Here is a 22,347-nt window from a genome sequence, read left to right as displayed (position 1 = left end):
TTATTTCGGTCCTGGAGGCATTTGCATTTTGCCGTCATCTGCCGTGATCAGTATTTTGATCAATAAATAAACAAATAAATTAATAAACAATATCCATATCTCCCCTCCAGAGATGTTGTAGATCACACCAAACCACTCCGTTTTCCTTCAGCGGCACACAAACTGAAATCAGGTGACTGCTGTGGAAGTTTGCAGGAAGAAGAAGAAACATAAAGGTTTGATGTTTTTTTCTTTCTATCCACATAGTGTTCAGATAACTAAAGAACTTTTGAAATGGAAAAAAGACATGATGGTAACTGTAATGTAATTACTTAATTTAGTACAATAACAGTTACATTATTGCATTACTGAAAAATGTAACGCGATTACAGTAATGTGATTAACATCCAATACTATGCACTAAAAGTAGTTCTTCAACTTGCTTTGGTAAATTCTGATCAACATGATTAAGCCTTTGCTTGAGGTTTGATAACTTGAGCACTGAAAAACTGTCAATCTGATGTCAAATCTGATGTTAAATAGGTGATACAAACTTGCTTTTGCAAGTACGATTGTAATGTGTATATAATCGAACTGAGATTCACTAAGGTGAAAAGGGTTGAATATGTTTGCAAGCAGCATATTCCATTAATCTTAATTGTAGGGCACTGTATGTATTATGATCGGGGCTGAGCCACCCTAAAAGTTTGAGCCTAGAATCGCCCCTGCAGACCCTTCTAATCAACGTAATGCAGAAGTCAAAATTATCCTGCAACCCAGACACTTATCTTATGACATACGCTGTTTTTGTGCCGAAATTTTAAGGCTGAAGTTGTCTGAGAGCGGTGCAGTGTTTGTGCTGAGCCTCACCTCCCTGAGAAGTGGTACAGTCCCGTTAGACGCAGTCAGAGTCCGGTCTGCAGCAGACGCAGTTAGCGGAAAACGACATGACCAACAAACGGTTAAACTACTCGTTAGTATAAAAACGGACAATATAATGAACGTTTACCGGCTGGCTATTTTTTTGGGAGCCTCAGGTAGGTCTTACCTTCTAAAGTAAAACGTTAAAATGTGTTTTCTTTACGGCTAAAGCGCAACAGGTTGATCCCATGTAAACTCGGTGCTTATCCCAGACCCAGGGGCTACACGGGACTCAGTAAAGGCTTCTTTTTGTTTTATTTGAGTGAATAAAGAGGAATAGATTCTCAATTACAGCGATGGTTTGCTCCATTAACATTTATAGAGCAACCCAAGTAATTCTTTTCTGCTATTTAATGCTGTTTCGATCATATATTGTGGTCCTAAGATGTTTTACTGATTTGTGGGTTATAGCTTTGCTATTACAGGCACTTCTTTGTGCTGTGGTGTTGTCTATAAAAGTACTTTTTTGGAGTACAATAATAAATACTACATGTATTTTAGCTATTTTCAGGTAGATGTGCTTGAAAAAAGGCACTTCTGTTTGTTTTCGGAATCTAAAATACAAGAAAATGATGCATGTCTTTGTTATTTATATTAAGAAACTCATCTAAGTTATAGAGTAACACAAGTGATCTGTTACACTATCACTTTATTAGTCAGACCGATTAGTTATACAAAATGTAAATATAAGGCCACTATATAATTTATATATATAAGTGTGTATATTTAAGGGTACCAAAAAACCAGGAAGGCTGGAAATGTACTGATGATGGTGCATCTGTGAAGAATGCGCTCTTCACGTCACTTGTTGTGAACTTTGTGAGTGTTTTGTGAAACTGCAGTGGCTATATTCATCCTTATCACTTTTTGTTGGGCTAATGAGTCAATGTGAAGGAATGTATTGCAAAGTAAAGGCAGGAAATGTGACAGCTTTGGAGAGGAAAAGTCTGACTGCTCAGGAAACGTGCAGCTTCCAAGAGCAGGGCTTTGACCTGGGAAACATTTGCGACCACATACTGTGCTCACTCCGGTTTAAACTGGCATCTAATCTTTAATTGAGGCCTTTATGTTCCTTTATGTGTTGAGGCCTTTCCACTGTATGCAGGTGGTGAGGGTGTGACTGTCTGCTGCCTCTGAAACCCAGTCATTAACCTACAGTGAGTCACGGCAGACAGTAAACATTGGTTAACAGGTGTAATCATGATGCATGTCAGCAGTTACAGCAGTCCTCACTCCTCTCACCTCAAACTCATGATATTCATGAATTCCAGTTCATCGGCTAACGGTTTGATTTAAATCTCTTGTGCTTAATTGGTCTGTTCACATCCAGCTGGAGGAAGGCCTGACACTCCCATTGGCTGGGAGTCTGCGACCTCCTCCCCCCTCTCAGTTGCTCAAGTGGGACAGGAGAGGGGAAGCCCTAACAATGGACTGGTCCATGAAAAAAGAAATAAAGGGAAGACCACAACTTTCTGTGGCAGGAATTCAGGAGCTTGGTGACCCTTCCTCCTGTTTGTGCAGTTAAAGTGTATCAGAGGAAGAAGTAAGCTGATGACGTCGACCAGCTGGCCTCAACTTAATGTTAAAAACACAAAGCTGACGAAGCTTGAGCCTGCTGATTAGTCATTTAATGGAGAAGTTGACTAAGATGTAATCAGTGTCATATCTGTAACTCTTTGTTTCAGTTTATTTTTTAGCTCCATGTTAGTGCAGTTGGAGAAAAATAGGAAAATTTATGACTAACTAATAAATTAGTTATTAAAATTATTGTTGATTTTTTTTTCAGTTGATTTATTCATTCTGGTTTAAGCTTCTAAATGGAAAGATTTACTACTTATATACCAATATTTTTGTGGCTTCATGGTGTAGTCGTTTACCCATTTACTCAACAATTGAAAGACCCCTAGTCAGATTACGGGAGGAGACCCAAATCCCTCTGGGATTGTGTAAGGAAAGGCATCTGGTGTAAAAGAGATGTTCCAGATCAGATATGTGGCAACTCCTTATTAACAAGGCAGCAACTGAAAGTTACTTCTTCTTCTTCTTAATTGAATTTCTTTGAGTTTTGGATTGTTGGACATGTCAGAAAAAAAGAAAACACAGATGCTTGACTTTATAACCCTTTTCCTGGGATTCACAGACAAAATCAATTACTCGGATAACACATCCTTTTCAAAGAATGTGGTGTAGATCCACACCCGAATGCAACGAGCTCTTTCTTTCCTCCACCTCACCAATTTTTCTGGAATTAAGCCTGGTAGTTTTTGCGTAATCCCGCTGACATACAGACAGACAAATAAAAGCCCAGCAGTGATGACATTCCTCTACCTTGGGTCTCCCTTCTGGGGGAAGAATAGTTATTCGCAGTCCTAACTGTTGCCTGGAAATAGGGAAACTTGATGTCTTTTCAGAAGAATGCTGTAGAGGTGCTCATTTGAGATAAATGTCTAAACACAGTGTGTATTCTCCTCTTACTGGCCCTGGGGAGATGCAGGCTGGTGGACTTGGTTTTGTTTTGATTTCCTGTCTTCTGGGACATGTTTAGAGTTGAGTTCCTGCCCCACCTAGAGCTAATATGACTACCAGAAAATCCCCATCAGACTGCTCCACCCCCTCCTTCTATGATGACAACCCCCTGCCTCTCCCTAGATCTCCCCAGCCCCCCACGCACACTGGAATTTAACCTTCCTGACCCCAGCACCGAGCAATAGCGGACCCCCACGCACTTAATCTCTCCTCCTGTCTTTCTTTTGGTTTATATGATGATAATGACAGTTTCTCCGAAGTACAGAGTCATCATCAGTCATCTGTACAGATAAAGATGAGATGCAGCTGCTGCTCTGCTCATAAAGTTGTCACTTGCATCATTTTACTGTTTTCAAACTTTTCTTATCTAGACTCACCTGCCAGTTTATCACCTTCCACTAGTTATGCAATCTTTTCCTTCACCTGAAGTTTGATGACAGAGAGCAAATTATTACAGGGTCGGCTTCAGAGCATGTGAAATGGACAGGCAGCTGATGTGCAGTGTCCACAAAACACAGGTTATAAACTGAAATTCGCAGTAAGATGCATTATATGTGTATTTAAAAGAGTGCTACAGGAGGCAATAAACTCATCCTCTGAAAACCTAGACAGGCTACACAGTTTAAGGATAGACAAGCTAATTCATTATTCATCATGATTCATCCATCCATCCATCTTTTTCAGCCAATTAAGGCTTACAAGAGGGTGGGACCCTATCCCAGCTCCAATGGGGCGAGGGGTGCGATTGCCAGTTTATCACAGGACTAGCACAGAGACAGACCATTTGCACTCCCACTCACATCTTCATGATCTAGTATCCATGATTACAAGCAAACTAGCTTCACGTGCTGATCGTTCCAAAGACACTTCCCAAAGTTTCACTTGCATAGACACATGCACTCCAAAATCAGCACCCTTAGCTGTACTACTTACTGAGATTGCTGCTAAAGCAGGGACAGTTCAGAGAATAATTAACTGGAGCTTGAGCTGCAATAACTGACTAGAAAGAAGTCAGTTGAGGGGGGCAGAGTGACCCCACCCCCAATAACACAAAGGTCACATTATCATTTAACACCAACAAAGCTGCAGCCTTCAAAATGACCAAGTAGTGGACAGTAAAGCTGTCTAATATAGCTCATTAAGATTTAAAGGTAAGTTTTGTTAAAGACTGTAGTTTAGCTGTAGTTAAAAAGTTAATAATAAAATCGCAACTAAGTAGTGGTGTAAAGCCTAATCAGATCTTTGACTTACTAACCAAGTAAAATTGATGCAAATCAGTATGTTCCGAAATTAAACATATTAGCTCCTCTCATTGTTATTACATAATTTATTGATTAACAAATATGTTAAAGGTTTAATTTTGTTTAAATGGGACGGATTTTAATGCTTGTAGTGTGTTTTCAGATCTGGTGCTTATATTGGTTGGACTAAATAATGAGTCTGTAAACTCTGTATTTCATTCTGCAGAATAGGTGGAACTGACTTGCTTAAGTTAGCATCGTGCATATTTACCATTTGCATGACTTAATAGTCAAACTGAACTGATATGTCCATTTTTAGTAGATTAACAAAAGCACCTGTGCTTTATTCTTTTTGCTTGTATGTGTCCATCAGTGTGCATGTGTGACAGTGTGCATGTCTCAGTGCAGAAGGAAAAGCAGTATGCAATCCTCTTCCAGTCCGTGGTCCTCTCGTGTCAGTACCAGACGTCCTCCGTCCAGCTCCCGGTGGTGCAGTGGTGGTACAAGTCCTACTGTCGAGACCGCACGCAGGAGTCCTTCTCCCTTTCGGAGACCCTGGGCATCAAGACCTCAGCGCTGGGACCCAAGTCCCACCTGGAGTGCTCTGACAACACCCGCACAGTTCGGGTAGTGGCATCGTCCCAGGGAGCCTCCATGACGCTGGCTGAGCACTACAAAGGCAGAGACATCAGCATCATAAACAGTAATGTCACCACTTTTATCCTCAGTGAAATAAGGTGAAAGACTCTGCAGCTGTTTGATCGTCACACATGAGTCAGAGCTGACGGGGTTTTCTATAAATAAATCTCTTCTGCTCCAGTCCTACAAGAATGACGGTACCACACAGAGGCCCCCGCCCTCGCGCCCATTCATATGTGGGCTTCTTATCAGGACAAAACATGTCTGCCATTTAAATGTGTCAACAACGCCCTCCTGTTGTCACAAAATCCAATAACAATGAAGGCCAAAGGAAATACATGTAGACCGATAATAACTTTCTTTATGTTTGGCAGTATTTTTTTCATTACTGACATTAAAAACAAACAACTGACTTCAGGACCCTTAACAAATTTTCTTCACATCCAGATTAGTTTGTGGTGTTTTGTTAAGAACATGACTTACACTTCCTCGCATTTCAACTGAACATGTTTTTGTCAAGACATGACATTCTCCCTCCCTTTTTTCAGGATTGAGTCCAAACGTGAATTACAACTTTTGGATCTTTAGATGAATTCAGACTTTTTGATTGATAATTCTAACAAAGAGACAAGCATAACCGGGAAAATACTCTCACTTCCCACTGAACAATCAATAGCATGTCATCGATCTTAAAAGAGTTCCAGTTCATAGTCCTCAAATTTGGGGCACAGTCTTATTGGGTGGAGTCAGTGTTAAATGATTCCGCTTGAATTTTAAAAATGCAGCATTAAAAAGTTTGTGAACATGTTGTGCCATTTGACATATTAATATTTGTAAATATGTAGAAATATAATCTTTGTCCTTGTTTTGTAATCTGTGCAGAAGGAGACCTGCGTATTGGGGAGCTGCAGTGGGGCGACAGCGGGGTGTATTTCTGCAAAGTTGTGATCGCTGATGATCTGGAGGGGAAGAACGAGGATCAGGTGGAATTACTGGTGCTCGGTAAGCATGCGAGAAAGTTGACCTATATTTTTCTGTTTGTTTGTTTGTTTGGGAGTTTTTTCCTGCGCGTTGTTGGTAAAGGTTTTAGAAGTGGTCTCTTAATTGTGCTGCATTCCTGAGTGCCCTTACTACGGTTTCCATGGAGACAGCTAAATGGTGTTTCCCTCTTTACATGCCCTTGATCCTCCGTAACAGACTCTATTCTTTAGCCGGTCACACGCTTTAGAGAGCCGGTGTGGAGCCGTTACATCTCAGGTCAGTTACACAGTATGTCAGGAGGCTCAAAGACTGCAGGGGAGCTTCAGCTGAACAACAGCGAGCGTGTTTGTCTTTGTGGCATTTGCTCATTGGGGAGTATCACTGGTTAATCATTATACACACCTCCCAAATCTTCACTAAACTGCCAACACTTCAGCACTAAGATCAGAGAGTCATGACTTACTGTAAACCTTGAAGTAGCATTTTCACTAAGTAAGATTGTTTTTTGTTTAACCCAGACTATAAGATGTTGAACTTGGTAATATGTATTTTCAGACCAAACAAGAGCTTGTTAACGGTCCCCCTCCAAGCATTGATGTATTCTATACAGTTAGATGAAAATATTCCCTTCATATCAGCAAAAGCTGAGCCTTTTGCCTCAATTAGCATGTACAGTGTGGGATATGCAAATTATCCTGCTGTCCCTCCCCTTCCTATCCCTTTACTTTTTCAAGCTTTACTTAGTAGTTCTCACACACAATGCCAAAATATCTGGAGGCTGCTGTTTTGGTGGAGCGTTCAAAGCACTTTAAAAAATCCACAGTAGCTTGTGCTCATGGGACAACAGCTAAGTGCTAACTGCCAACACAAATCATTCAGATGAATTAGCGCTCACTTTTACTGCTTATAGTAACAGTAATGTTAACTTCACTCGTCCTGTCTCGCCGCTCCTTCGCTCTGCATGTGTCTGTTTCACCATCACACACAAGGAGCTAAAAGGCAAACACACAGAGTGAAACATAGAGCAGAGGATGGCAGTAGAAGTCGTGCACATGTAGACATGCACATGTAGATATGAGGATATTATCAAACAACTAATAATAGCATCCTTCTTTTGCTGGATAAACTTCCCAACTGTGACATCAGAGAGATTAGCCAACTCTTCCTGGTTGATAGGATTGGTTTCTTTGGTCTGTTGCCTATGAACCCTGACTGTGTGAATGAATATATCTGAAGCAACATTCCAGATACCTCGGAACTGGACTATAGGAAGTCCGGAGTGACGTCAATCCTGAGTTAGCAAGTTCCAGAAAAAGCCAGGGAAAACAGGATTGTTTGCTCAGGGTTGATGGGACTGCTCCGACTTTCTGAGGTGAGGAGGTGTTCCAGATTCAAATTCCGACTGGTAACTTTGGAATTCCAACTTCTGACTTATACAGGAACACAGCATGGTGCTTTGATGTTGTTGTTGCGCTGCACTTCCAGGATCAAAAAGTCTACTTGGTTGTTTGTTTTGCTTGTGATATGAAATAAATACGACTAAACACTTAAAAAAAGCCTGATGGTGTGATCTGTTATTTTCTCAAACTGGTTTTCTCCCTTTAAGTTAGGCCAGCCTGATGCTTATGAAATCTGCTCATTCATGTAGCCCTCATTAGTTTAGCACTAATCTGATTACAGTCATCTCCCAGGAGAGAAGAAGGGGCTTAAACGTGTGAGAATAACAAGGCTCATTTGGCTTTAGTGCTGAACTTCTTAGCTTGTGCATGTTGTAAATTTGAAGTTAGAATTAGAAAGTGTGCAAAACTTTTTCTGTGCCAAACTGGTTGTTTTTAAAAGTTTCTGGTACTTATATTCAACTTTCTTCACCAGTGTTACTACAAAACTGCTGCTTGGCTCTAACTCCATATTTAGGCTACAGTTCAAATATGAAAGCACATGATCAAAAAAACATTCTTTGCTCACCAGCACCTTGAACGCTGATAACATTTACTCGTGAAATCAGTTCTCTTTCACACTCACTCCCCTTCCCTCCCTTTTGCCTTGCAAAATCTTCTCATGCACTCCTCCATTTCTTACCCGTCGACCTCCCCTCCCTCTCGGAGCTGCACAGCTCCTCAGCTCTCTCAGGTTACGGATGGTATGCAGTCAAGTGAGGCAGGGCCAAGGTGGCAAGACTGTTTTTTTCCCCACTCCTTAATAAGCGCTTACTCAGCACACTCTGCAGCCTCAGTACCAGGGGTTGTTTAGTCTACCAATGTTGTCATATCAGACAGTAACCAGTCTTTACTGTAATCAGTGTTTTCAGACCTCATAATAAGCACATTAAAAACATCTGTAGCTGACTCCTGCACACCTGTTGCTGATCCCTTTCTGTATTCAGCGAGTAATTTCCTTGAATTTTTGTTCTGATTTTGACCTTTATGTCATACATATTGAGCACAACAGGCACATTGTTTCACAGCAGCGCGACTTGCATGACCTTGTTTTGACAAGCTTGCGCGGTAAATTGTTGCTCTGGTGCCATCAGTGTCCCAGTTTCCAAACCTCCCTGTCTGTCGCCTCTCACGTCTCAATTGCTTGCATGTGTTTGGGTGTCTGCATGCATGTAAAATGATTAACAGCATTCAGTTAACAGCGTGCAGTTTTAATGTTAACGCTGAGGCACGTTGACTGTGCATGGCATCAAAGAAAAAGGCTTTAATAGTTTTTTTTAAGTTTTAATTTATTTTATTCTGCTTTTTTGTGTGTTTAGTTCCCTCTGTGTTTCCCTATCTGTTGTCTTGATGCATGCTCAATCATCCACGTAAATAAATCTCAAAAGGTTGATTCTGTTCATCTGGACGTAGCATTTTCAGTGGGAGAAACATTTCCTCACTCATCCAAGTGACTTCTTCAGTCTCAGTTGACTTTAGGTTTCCCCAACCCTATAAACAGTACATTTGCACAATAACTGGGCTTTCAGTTGTATTGTATTTGCCCAATAACTGAAAACCCTTGTTTCAGTTATTGTGCAAATTTACTGTTATTGTGCAGATGAAGAGAATCAACCTTTTGGGATCCCTATCTGTTGCTCCCTCTGTCTCATCTTTCTGGTTAGTGCCTTTGCCCTCCTGTGCTCCCTTTTATCTGACATCTTGTTAGTGTTAGTTTTTGTGTTGCAGTGTAATTGTCTCTTGTTTTTTTTCCTGATTTCTTTGAAGGTTGGTTTTCTTTCATGTCAGGTTTTACTGGCTCCTTTGTGATTGTCCTGATTGTCTGTACCCGTCTTGTTCCAATCAGCCCCCAGTGTATAAATAGTCCTGTCTTCTTTTGTCCTTTGTATTTGCTATAATCACCTTTTAGACTCTGTGTTGGTGTTTGGCAGTTTCTCTTAGTTTAGCCTCCTTGTGGCCCTTTCTATTTTGTGTTTCCTTTAGTCTCAGTTCAACTATACCTATTCATTTGCCAGCAGCTAATAAAGGCTTGCTTTTTGTTAGTCTACCTCTTGCTGTCTGGCACGTGGGTCATATTGTAGTTCAAGAGATCAGAGAGGGATCTCTGGGAACAATGAATTTTATGTTATTATTAGGGTTGCAACGATACACAAAATTCACGGTTCAGTTCGTTTCGATACTTTGGTGTCACGGTTCGATATTTTTTTGATACGAAAAATTTTTTCATGTCAAGTTATTAAAATTATAAATATTTCTTTTAATGCAAAAGTACAGTTTTTAAATTAAATATTGCTGAAACAACTAAATAACAAAAAATAAATAAATGTATCTGATGGAGAAATCACTCATATGTGGAAAAGAGAGTTTATTACAGATATATGGCTCTTTCCAAAATAAAAGCTATTTTGTCGACAGCAATAAAAGTAGCGATTGCCCTCTCTATCTCTTTCATGTTCTAACGGCTGTCTAATTGACTCAGGTAAAGTTTGTAGCATGCGTGCTTGTTGTTGTTTTTGTCTGCTTCCACTTGTCTTTGCACTAGCGTGATGTCGGCGTAAATGTGCAGTCATATTCGTTGTGTTCCCACCGATGTAATTGAGCATTGCGTGGCACATCCGACATACTGTTGTACTTTTGTCCACGACGCGCTTAAGTAGGGTCATACTTCACATGAAAACCAAAATAGTTCCAAACTCCAGATCTGAATGACGGTGGAAGAGGTTCAATTTGGGGTAGCGTTGAGCCAGTTGCCATGCTAACTTGAGTGAATGCATATGGGCGGCGCTCAGTAGATCTGCGCTCGACAGTGCAGCCTAGGCGGAGTAATCAAACGCAGATCCACTGAGCCCTCAACACAGACTGCATCGTCAGAAGAAAAGTTGACCAAATAAATTCAAAATTTTGTATCGTTCAATACATATGCGTACCGAACCACTTTATCGAACGGTTCAATACAGATACATGCATTGTTGCACCCGTAGTTATTATCTATATAAAACATCCTGGTGGTACAAATGGGAAGTAAATGGACCTCCAGATCAAAAAGGGTCAAACTTTTGTGATGTGAACATGTGAACCACATGTCACGGGAGTCCATCTAATAGACATTTCAGTTTGTCACAGACAGCATTGTCAACAACAAACGTCTTCATTGATAAGTTTGATATTTTCTAGATGCAGACCCATTTTTTCATACTTAAACTTTCATTCCCCAAATAGTGCATGACCATTAATCATCTGCCTTCTGCCAAATTTGCTAATTTGCCTGACTTTTTAACTCCTGCTTCCCGCTTCCTCTGCCGGCCTTCACCTGTCCTCTCCCTTTCTCTGCAGGCCGGACAGGTGAGCAGCAAGATCTACTCCCTGAGTTTGATTTGGAGATTATGCCAGGTATGGTCCCTCCGCTGCATGTCTGTCTCTCTGCCTGGCATTTTCCAGCTTTTCTATTGCCTCCTGATGTTTCTAATTCCAACTGACCAGATAAAACTCTCTTTGACTAACAAATGTACATTCACTTGTTAGAAATTTGACTGAATAAACATGACAGCCTTGTAGCTGGAGTTTCTACGCCCGATATGAACACAGTTAGTTAGTGAAGCTACATGAAGCCAAATTCACAGAGTTGTAGTTGTTATTGTTTACCTCCAGTTATGATTTCAAATTTCACAGGGGAAATGTGTTGTTAGTGAGTGGATTTTGACTCTTGGCACACCCTGAGGAAGTCTGTTGTTATGGTTTGGATGGTTCAAAGATGTGAGAACAGATAAAAGTAACTCTGATTTCCTTTGATGTCCCCTAAAGTTTCCTGTTTGTAGGGGTCTGTTGTCCGGGTACATCTGGGGAGGAGAGCGCCAAACATCAGCTTTTTTTTTTTATAAAAAGAAATCAGGGACTGGGTTTATTTTTTTGTCCAAAATCTTTGTCAGTTATAACATTTCAAGAATTCAAATGCTGAGATCTGAAATAAACAAAGACATTTCAAAAAAGACTGTGAACTTCGGAGAACAATTTTCAGCCCTTTAGCTGAATTTCTTCACTCAGCTTCATTTTTTTTTCTTTAACGTAACGTTAGTGATATTGAGCTTTTATCACAAACTGCACAAATCCTTTTGAGTTTGGCCCAGTCTGACTTATTTTAATGGTTGTGGCCATATTTCAGTTGCATCTAGTTACCACTAGATATGACTGTTATGTGAAAATCTTGGTTTTGCTGACCTCCACTGGTTGAACTTCTCACTTTGGTGTAGTGATGTTAAATCACTGTTCAGAGTGTTTAATCATTGACTGTTACCTTTTTTTTGTATGTATGTAAATCAGAATGGGCGTTTGTGGGATCTGTAGTCCTGGGCAGCATCTTGCTCCTGCTGTTGTTGGGGATCTGCTGGTGCCAGTGCTGTCCTCACTCCTGCTGCTGCTACGTCCGCTGCTGCTGCTGCCCTGACACTTGCTGCTGCCCACGACACCGTGAGTAACACAAACAACCCAATGACTGTCCTGCATCCTCTTTAAAAAAAATTAATGTCCTTTTTTTTAATTGAATATCCCCATTCTTTAACATCAACAATGAAAGTGTGTTGTTTATGCAGTGTATGAAGCGGGGAAGATAGCAAAGAGCAGACAGCCTGCTGCTCAGGTCCCTGTGTATCCCTATTACATTCCTGGTATACCTACTGTGGTCCCTGTGGCCTCTTCTTCTTACACGGACACAAAGATCAACTCGATCCCCTCAGTGGAGAATAACCTGTCTGGAGGTGAGTGGTAGAGGAAGAATTCAAATGGTTCCTGAAAGATGAGAATTATTTTGTAATTTTACAGGTAAAATTTCAAAATAAGTTATAGGCTGCTTGTATGCAATATATATTTAATATTTGCATATGGTAGTTACGTGTTGTTTATTGTGCTCATAGTTTATTGATGGATTTTAAAATTCTAATTTCACCTTTGTGATTTGTAATAAAATAATCAAACTTATTAAAACTTCAAAACCGATTAAATACTTTGTCAAATGTTACTACTATTACTATTATTATTCAAAAAATAGATGAAAATGAACAACTTAATGGATTTCTTTGGAAGTGACTTCTTTGCTGGTACTGTTGGAGGATGGGGTCAAAATGACTGTGATCGGCGGTTCTAGTGTTGAAAGTTCAATAACTGTTTTTAACGCTTTTGGAGAGGCAAAAACAATATTGACGAGCTCAGTATTCACTCTTCTTTATCACTGCTTTTGAGCTCTAAAACCTTCTCTGAGGACTATTTGAACAAGTGGTGTATTTTATTAACGTTATTTATAGTCTTACATAGAAACGTCAGTGACAGCTGCCTTTTTCTCTTCATCAAACACTGACACGACTAACCTTCATTTCATCCATCATCTCTCATCCTTGTCTCTACAATGAAAAGTCTGAATGTCTGAAATGTCTGAAGAAATGTCTGTTCTCTCTTTTTTGAATTTAATCCATTATTAACACGTAAGGTTGTTTTGTCTCGTATACTTTGCACACTCAAGAGTGTTTGTGTGCGTCCTTGCATGGTTTTGTTTTTCTCAATCTATCTATAGGTGTGTGTGTGTGTGTGTGTGTTGACATTCACAGTGCGCAGTGGTTACCGGCTCAAAGCCAGTCCAGCCCAGGACTCAATAAAAGTTCTGTACTACATAGAGAAGGAGCTGGCTCAGTTTCCGCGCAGCAAGATGGCAGCATTCAAATGTAAGCCTGCACAGATTAGGCTAGTTTCTTTCATCTGTGTGGCAGTGTGTGTGTTTATATGTATGTACGTGTTTTATGTGCATGGTTTGTGGGAATTAAATCTTACTAGTTGCCGTCTAATCCTTCCATATTTGAAAAAAACAACATCTGTCCCTTTTTTCTCATTCACAAATTGCAAGGTTAATTTGTGGAGTCATACTTTTTAATGAGTTTGAAAACACACAGTCATGTGAAAATATGTGAAGCACGTCTTCTTTTCTAAGCTTTGTCAAGTCAGAGTTGTCTGTGCCTCTTTTTCTACCTTGCTAAATCACCATGGTAACGTATACTGAATATATAGTCTGGTTAGAAGCAGGTTATGTTCAGAGTTTTGGCTTAAATTTGTCATTGTAACGGATTCTTTTATTTTGCTGCATGGTTCAAGTGGAATAAAGACTCTTCTGGGGAAATATGTAATTTGTTAAGCCGTACTTAACAGATGAGTTAAGTAGTCATTATTATCTGATAATGTCTCTGTCTGGAGTAAGTGACACTCACAGGGATCGTTTTGTGTAGGAGTTTTATGATCTGTGAAACGCCCCTTTTTATGGAAGTGCACACAGAGGCGTTACAGAGAAATCCACCATCATGATACCTGTTATCTCCAACGTGGGGTTTAGGTTTTGTCGACTCAGCTAAAGCAATATTCCCATCATTGTCACTGCAACCAAGTGAAAAATCACCACCTCTTCACCAGAGTGCTTCACAGCTGCTATGAGGTGTTTGTGCTGATATATGTTGATTTGCTTTTCTCCAAACGTGACGCTTTAAAGCCAGACAACTCCGCTTTGGTTCCATCTGTCATAACGGCTGTGTGAGGCAGGCAGGATTGAACAGCCAAAATGCAGACTCTTGAGCAGGACTGAGCTCAAAACTCAGCTGTATTGCTGGAAATACAAAGGACATGAAACCAAACTGGGAGAAACTAGAAACTAAACTGACAGGCAGAACACACAGCATTGAGGGAGATCACAACACTGGACAGAGGGAGACACAGACAATATATACACACAAGAGGGAATCAGGGTGAAAAGGAAACACCTGGAGAACACAGCTGGACCTAATCTAATTGACGAGACAGGGGACAAAACATGTTGCAGACAATACTGGAGACTATCAAAGTAAAACAGAAAGTACGAGAAACACACACTGAGATGCAGACTGACTACGTACAGGGAACAGAGGGAGCGAGACACACATTGAGCGAGGGAGACGTAAACACAAATGACACAAACAGACTCACACGCGAGACACAGCGATGAGACAAACACGCAAGATGACCCTCAAAGATAAGAAACCAAAACCTGGAAATACAAGTAAACATAAACATAAATGAATAAAACTCAAGACTAAATCTGTATAAACTTGAACTTAAATCATCATTATAAGAAAAGAATAAAAAAAAAGTCCAAAAAAACTCAAAAGGCTCGGTAAAGACCCAGTACCATGGCATCATGTGTACAAAGAACATTGTTCTAAAAGTCTAGAGGTTTATTTAGAAGCAATTTTCCAAACCTTTCCACAAGAATATTGCTTTTAGAGAGAAGATGCTTGTACCTGGCAGCCCTTCCAAGCATGTCATACTTGTTCAGTCTGTTTCTAATTCTACAGTCTGGACTTCTAATGTTTAACATGCTGACTGGGGCCTGTAGAGCGTGAGGGTCTGAGCAGTGTGAACTTAGGGTGAATTTGCTGGAAAGGCCACTTGGGAAGATTAAATTTGTAAATAAGCTTTCCTACCGTGGAACGATGCACTGTTAATGACTACAGAGGCAGTAAGGGTGTACATATTTTTCTCACAAACTGCTCTGCTTTATGGGTTAGTTTTTTGCTAAATAAATAACAATACAGTGTAATATGTCACGTGTTGTTGTTCATCTGAGATAATTTTAGAACCTGAGAAGGACCAGATTCGTTTTTTTTACGTTGTCCTGAAATTTATAACCTTAATAATCTAAAGAAGGTGTAAATTATTTTTCACAATTGTACAAAATAGATCAGCTGAATCCCACGTACGGGCTGGAAATATGAGCACATCACATCCTAATCTAAAAACCACAGGCCCACCATATCCAAATGATGACGGTGTTAACAATCTGAAAATCACTGAGAGAATTAAAATGGAAGGATATAATTTGAAACATCAGAATGTTGCCCATCCCCAGTTGTTGATCCTCTATATTAGGACATCTCAGGAAGTAAGTGTCATGGTTTGCCCTGCTGTGCTCACTCAGTTTAGTGTGCACAAATACAAGTACTGTGTTTTATACACTTCAGTGGGTAAAAGTGGAGAATATTTGTCAGCAAAATCGAAATCTTTGCGATCTCTTTATGGAGTCTTCTCGAGGAGTGTGTCTATCATTCAGCTTCAAGTACAACAGTTCGTACAGATAATCAAATGTAGTATTTTAAGTTTGTGAGACAGCCTGTGCAGTTTTCATAAACAGATCTACCAAAGCATTTCTGGGGGCATTTAAAAGGCATGTATGGAGCATTAATGGCATCACTGTGGAATGTCTGGGATACACTGCCGTTCCTGTGTTCATAATAATAACAATAGTAATAACAAAGACAGATCATGCATTTGTCATTTTAATGTTAATTAATTTGTTCCCTAATGATTCTTTTTTTAATTAGAAAAATAAAAAACATCGTCTGATCCTATTCTTCCTTGAATGCATTCATACCTTTATGCCGCCCGCTGTTCATTCAAAATGACTTTATTAGTATAAACAGCAAATATCATGTTAGCGATGTGTCTGTCCCAGCAGCCAGGAGCGTATCAGAGCTCAGCTCGCTTCATGATGGAGGGACTACAGACTTCAGAAACACCTTTCAGGCAGTCCAGATGAAAGCACTTCCACCTATCGCAGACCTCGATGACCTGTCGGTGCGGAGAGCAGCTCCACCTACACAAAGCCGAAGACTCAGACAAGACAGAATTAACCACTCAGATGATGAACTGGACCGCAGGTAAGGTGGAGAGATTCTTCACTCTGAAGAGTTTCTATCAGGTTGTTGTGTTTACTGTTTAATGTACCTTTTTCAGGCAATTTTTGTTTTTTTGTTTTGTGCATTTTATGTTCGATATAGGTATTTGTTGTGCCTGAAAATGAACAAATAAATGAAAAAAAATGAAATGAATGTCAGAAAACATTTGACAGTAGATGTTTCTGAAAGACATGGTGACGTCTTTATGTTGCTTGAAACAAAGTGAATCCAAAGATATTCATAGGCAAAACACAATAACACCATAAAAAATGGCTGAAATACTTTTTTGTCAACCACAAATTATTGCTATGGAATGTAATTTTGCCAGTAGAAACAATAAATTATAATTGATCCACTCTATTCAATGTACTTCACTGCATCACCTGCAGCAAACGTGGCTGCACGTTTTTTTCCCCTTTGTAAGTAAAAGCAGTCCAAATGTAAACCTCCTGATAGTGACGTGTTACTCTACGACTATTTTCTCTCACCAAAACTGTTCATGAATAGAACGTTAATACAGGTAATTACCATTTACCAAAATTGTTAAAAGAGCTGTTAAAAAGCAAAATTAAACCAGGATGTAAACATTGTCTGCAGTAATGACTGTTAGTGTAGTGGTTTACACTTTTGCCCAACAAATGAAAGATCCCTGGTTTGATCCTGGGAGGAGACACAAATTCCTCTGTCAAACGTGCAGAGCATCCTGCTGTAGTGACCCATTGAGAATAAAGGATCAGCTAAAAGTAGCTAACATGGGAGCCTACAAGGGTTTTCTAAATTTTGGAGCGAGCCTTTCCACGTTGGCTTCGTTTGTCAGCCCTGGAGGTTGCTGCTTGGTGAGATAAATGTTTTCTCCAGTTTTGTTTGTTCCGTTATTAACATGTATAGCGTGGGCTGCTTCTCGCTGTAGGTGGAACTGCCGATCGGAGAACCTGCAGAGAAAGACATTGGGCAGAAGAGGGCGCACGGGCTCTCTGGATGAGCTGGAGGAATTTGCTCGGTCTTATAGCGCACATGGACGTCGGGGTGCACCATCAGACCGGCCTTATGAGCGGGATTACAGCCCTCCCAGGCGCTCCTATAGAAATGAACATGATGGCTGGGGGCACCGCAGCCCATCACCAGTACTGCAAAAGAGAAGGGACACGTGGGACAGTGATCGCCCGTCTCGACTGCCCCAAAGCAGAGTCTATGATGACGCCTTGCTCAACAGCATGCTTGAGAGTAAAACGAGGGGCCGGGGAAGGGACAGAGGTGCTGGGAGGATGGACGAGGACAGTGACACTCCCTCTAAAGGCAGCTCCAGAGGAAAGGGCAGCGATAGTTATTACAGCCGTTCACCTAGCAACCGCCCAGAAGATGAGGACTCTTTGCCTCCGTACTCTGAGCTCGAGGCTGAGAGATACCGTAAGGCTGACCAAACTACAGAGCGGTACCGCACAGCAGAACCTCCCAGATCAGAGAGGTACAGGACCACAGAGGCAGCCATGAAGCCCTTCTCTTATACCCGCCCCAACCAGGGAATGTCCCACACACTGCAAGGGGGCAGAGAGGAGAGAGAAAGGAGCAGAAATCTGGTGAGTTACTTATAGCAGGAACAAGGACTTCCTCTTCTGTTCTTTAGGAAAAAGAGCCTTGAAATCCTGTAAACTGTTGCAGGACAAGTCTGGTGATATCCTGTTTTTGTCTTACTGTCAGCAAATACTGTAAAAAGCATAAAACCAGCAATGTGTCAGTCTAGAAACGACTATCTGTGTAATCAAGTCATGAATTATTCCTTTCTGTCAATTAATGTCCTCAAAAGGTTTATGTAGTTTAAAAACTATCATTCATCCTGACTTAATCCCACATTCACCATCATGATGCTATGAAAAAAAATAGTAAGTAAAAATGTTTCCAGGTGAACTTTATATATTGATATAATTGGAGTCCAGTTGGGACCTATTGTTTGTTTCCAGGTCATTCAGTACTGAAACGGATTCATGGACAAACCCCCAATTAATTAGCAGTAGCTTTTTAGTAGCCCACAGCTCTGCAATCAGGTCAGTGTTTTATTGTTTTTCAGATCACTCTTATTATTTTATAGTCCACACACATACTGTTATATGTTCAGTATTAAAGCAGTAGAGTCAGCACACTTTCTTTCATAGTAAGTGGAGCAGTTATGAAACAGACAACCAAGTATATCCCTCAAGACTTGGTGGAGACCAAAACTGAGCTAAAAGGGAGCAACTCACTTGCTTTTATCACATGGTTGGAAACAACTGTCCGGTTGACCTATTATGTAACTTCAAGGCTGACTGCTGTATAAATAAGCATTCAGCTGTTTATCTGTTATATAGATTTAAAAACAATATTCCACTATACACTTCTGAAGCACCCATCAGAAGATGTGCAAAGTGGCCATAAAAAGATGGACATGGTCAGCAACAAGACACAGTCAGGTAGACTGTAGCATTTAAATAATGCTCTTCAAGTGTGCCAAGAAAACATTCCCCACACCACTGCACCACCACCATGTCCTGAACTGTTGATATAAATCAGGATAGATCTGTCTTTTTATGTTTACAACAAATTCCATCTCTGCCATCTGAATGTCGCATCAGAAATGAAGATTCATCATTACAGACAACGTTTTCTCCGTCCAATTTTAGTGAGCACGTGTGAGTTGTAGCCTCAGTTTCCTGTTGTTAGCTGACAAGAGTGGCTGTTGCAGCAGATCTGCTTCAAGATTCAACGTGTAGTGTTTTCAGAAAGGCTCTTCTGCATATCTTGGTTGTGACCAAACACTATATGAGTTACTGTTACCTTCCTATCAGGTTAAAGCAGTTTCTGAAATGGTTTCTGAAACACTATCACGCAATGTTTAAAGTCATTTAAATCACTTGCTCAGTTGGAACTTCAGCAAGTCATCCTGACTGTGTTTGCATGCCTAAATGCAACGAGTTGCTTGCATGTGATTAGATATTTGTGTTAACAAGCTTTTGAACTGGTTTATAAAACAAAATAGCCGATAAATGTTATAAGCTATGCTTTCCCAAAATCTGCTAAAGCTGGTTTCAATGTTTACAGAAGCACTGTGTGCGTAAACTAACACTGCTGGTTTGAGCCTTACATGAGATTTGTTGACAGTAAGAAATATAGAGAAAAAAACATCTGCCTTGTCCTTTAATATCTTTTATATATCTTTAATAATGTCTCTCAGTGTTATGTACATAATATGTATTGTGGATTTTATATTTGTGGTGTCAACACTAAATCATTTTGTGTTGTTTCTACACGACTTTATGTAGCAATGGCTTTTCTAACCTAATTTTTGATAATGAATGAAAGCGCATTATTCCTCTATAATACAGCCTAGCATGCAACCATTACACACAGGCTTTCTGGCTTTCTAAATATCCCAAAGTCTTTCTTCCTCTATGAGCAACGTGGCAACCACTGCAGTATTGCATGATTTCTGTGCATGGTTACAAAGCTCTGTCCCCAGGCTGTGCTAACCCTGCATGAGCATGAAAGTGAAGTTCCTAATATGTTGCTCTTGGTATGTTTCCCTAACAGAGCACTGCACTGAGCAGGGACTCACTCATAGTGTGACAGGGTCTCCAGCCTGGACCCAGCACAGCGCTACCAGCCTGTGCATTAAAACTGTCCTGCAGCTGCGCAGCAGATGCTAACTGTTACAGCTCCAACCACAGCAAGTCAGGCTCATCTCACTGAAATAACATCACTGAAAAACGTCAGTAATGAATCCTGAGGAAAAAGTGGATTTAATATTTGTGTTTTTGTACATGCATATCATATTTTATTTGTTTGTTTGTTTTTTAATTTGTCTTACTTTGTATTTCAATGGTGTAACTGGACTCACACTGGTGCCAAGGACAGATTTTGTATTTTATTTTTTTGTTATTCAAAATCTTTAGAACAGCAACCAAGCAGCCTTCAGCCTCCATACTTCTCTACTACTCTGCAGCTCAGGTTTACTTTGTATTTTTGCCTTTGTCTGTTGTTACCTGTGTTCCTGGAAATACTGCGCCTTGAATTTGTACTACAGATTGCAATTGCACTGCTTAATAACTTTTTAAATAAAGAAAACTTTGCTATAGCCTCCTCTTTCTTTTGGTTAGTCAGTTTAGTCTTTGCTCTGTAAAATAATGGAGAATACTGAAAAAAACACTCCCAACCCAAAATGGCAAAGTCTTCAGAAATACAACAGGTATGTCTGATCGTTTTAAAGGAAAACCGCTGTTTGTAATACTGACATCAGATTTTTGGCGCATCCTGTTGAACTTTGACTCATTTAAACCAGTCAAAGGATTGGAGTTGGAGTTGGGGTTGGTTTATTTACATAATGAATAACTTGTCTTTATATATTGCTAGGAAAAATGGGAAACAGGAGCAGTGATTTAATGAAATGTGCAAACATAAATGACAAAACAGAGTATGTACAATTCTTATAATCTCCAAAGTCAACAATGTTTTTCTTCACCACAGCCTGATCTCTCTTAGACAAACTTTCTTTTCATTTCTTTAAGCAGTCGTCAGCAATCGTTCTCCAGGCTTCTCGAAGGACATCTAAAGCTTCTTCTTTTTGGCTGTCTTTTATTCTGTTCTCTGTCAAGGTGATCCCACACTGCTTCAGTAATTTTGAGGTTCGATCTCTGGGGATGCCAATCCATGACTGATAGTGTTTTTCTGTACATGTTTTTCTGTTGAGGTATGCTTTTACTGCATTTGCGGTGTGTTTGAGATCATTGTCATGCTGAAAAATTAAGCCAGATGTTCTCCAGATGGTTCTGTACAGCGAGTCAAACTCAAACAGATGGTTGATTTCTAACCTTTTTTTGTTAAGATCCACAGCACTGGCACCCGCTTCGGATGTTATCAGTCCAACCCAAACGATGACAGAGTTTCAATCTGTATTTTACAGCTGGCTGTAAAAACTCACTATTGCACCTCTCTCCTGACCTATCAATTGATTTGAACCAGCATTGTTTGATTTATCACTTCATAAGACCTGTTGCCACTGATTTTCAGTCCAGTTGTTGCCCAGCCCATTTCCCTTCCTTTAAGGTGGCTTCTAGACGGCCACCCTTCGACTGGGACTGTTTCTGTTGAGGCTTCAATAAAAAGTAGACTCGAGGTCCAGATTTGTAACTCAGTTCCCATGTCAGGTCTTTCCTATTTCTTAAGGGTATGACTTTCAGATGCTGTTTATCTCTTTTACATACTTTTCAGGTCTGGTAATTATTTGTCTGTTTGACATTTTTCATAGATTTAACTAAAGAAATGGAAATAAATTATGTGTTTTGCTTAGTTTTCTGTTATGTTTAGACAAAATTGGCTTATTCTTGATTCCAGTCACTTTTTTATTCTTAAAAATTACTAGAATGTCTGGCTCCTTGAAGGAGGGTGGCTCCAGACTTTTTTACAGTACTAGTTACTATAAAAAGTAGATGAGTTTATACCAATTCACCAACAAAACAGAAAGTACTCCAGCCTGACAGAAAATTGCATTAAACTCTAATGTATCATCACTCAGCATGTGTATATCTGATCCCTAAATTATTCATTCACTGTTAACCTTTGCATATAAAAATTAAGTTGATGTGTTTTCTTACACATATATTTTCACTCACATCACAGTTTTCTGTTTTTAATTGATATTTGTATTTTATTGCTCTTTCAGGCATATTTATGTGGTTTTAAACCTGCAGTCAATGAATCTAAAGCATTTAATCAGGCATGTGTCTAGCATGTGCAGCCAGTGTCTAATAAATTCAGATTTAATACATGTAAAGTGGTGCTACACGAGAGCCTGGAAACTGATTTGTTTTGAATGAGCTGTTTTCCATAGTGCTGAAAGAATTTTTTCACTTTCACTTG

General features: G+C 39.9%; 1 protein-coding gene across 5 annotated transcripts; it reads left to right on the top strand.

Moving 5' to 3' along the window:
* Positions 1-804: 804 nt before the first annotated feature.
* ildr2b (immunoglobulin like domain containing receptor 2b) lies at positions 805-20,566 on the top strand. Of its 5 annotated transcripts, none has more exons than XM_085135458.1 (10): positions 805-1,016; positions 5,041-5,370; positions 6,189-6,308; positions 11,057-11,113; positions 12,041-12,187; positions 12,310-12,474; positions 13,318-13,431; positions 16,239-16,443; positions 17,372-18,038; positions 20,023-20,566. In XM_085135458.1, exons 1-10 carry the CDS (start codon positions 977-979, stop codon positions 20,056-20,058), a joined length of 1,881 nt encoding a protein of 626 aa, XP_084991584.1. In that variant the 5' UTR covers positions 805-976; the 3' UTR covers positions 20,059-20,566. The 5 variants fall into 5 exon arrangements, with proteins under 5 accessions (XP_084991584.1, XP_084991585.1, XP_084991581.1 ...); XM_085135459.1 differs by having other exon boundaries at positions 806-1,016; positions 16,242-16,443; XM_085135455.1 differs by lacking the exon at positions 11,057-11,113 and having other exon boundaries at positions 863-1,016.
* The last annotated feature ends 1,781 nt before the right edge of the window (positions 20,567-22,347 follow it).

Source organism: Neolamprologus multifasciatus, chromosome 16, assembly GCF_963576455.1.
Source record: "Neolamprologus multifasciatus chromosome 16, fNeoMul1.2, whole genome shotgun sequence".
Taxonomy (NCBI): domain Eukaryota; kingdom Metazoa; phylum Chordata; class Actinopteri; order Cichliformes; family Cichlidae; genus Neolamprologus; species Neolamprologus multifasciatus.
The sequence above is the reverse complement of the archived record's forward strand: the minus strand, read 5'-3'. Positions and strand labels throughout refer to the sequence as shown.

Excerpts from the sequence above, each read along its gene's own strand:
- ildr2b (XM_085135458.1), top strand. The coding sequence starts at position 977 with ATGAACGTTTACCGGCTGGCTATTTTTTTGGGAGCCTCAG. Across the intron at positions 6,309-11,056 it reads GGTGGAATTACTGGTGCTCG|GCCGGACAGGTGAGCAGCAA; the intron begins GTAAGCATGCGA and ends CTTTCTCTGCAG. Across the intron at positions 16,444-17,371 it reads GATGATGAACTGGACCGCAG|GTGGAACTGCCGATCGGAGA; the intron begins GTAAGGTGGAGA and ends TTCTCGCTGTAG.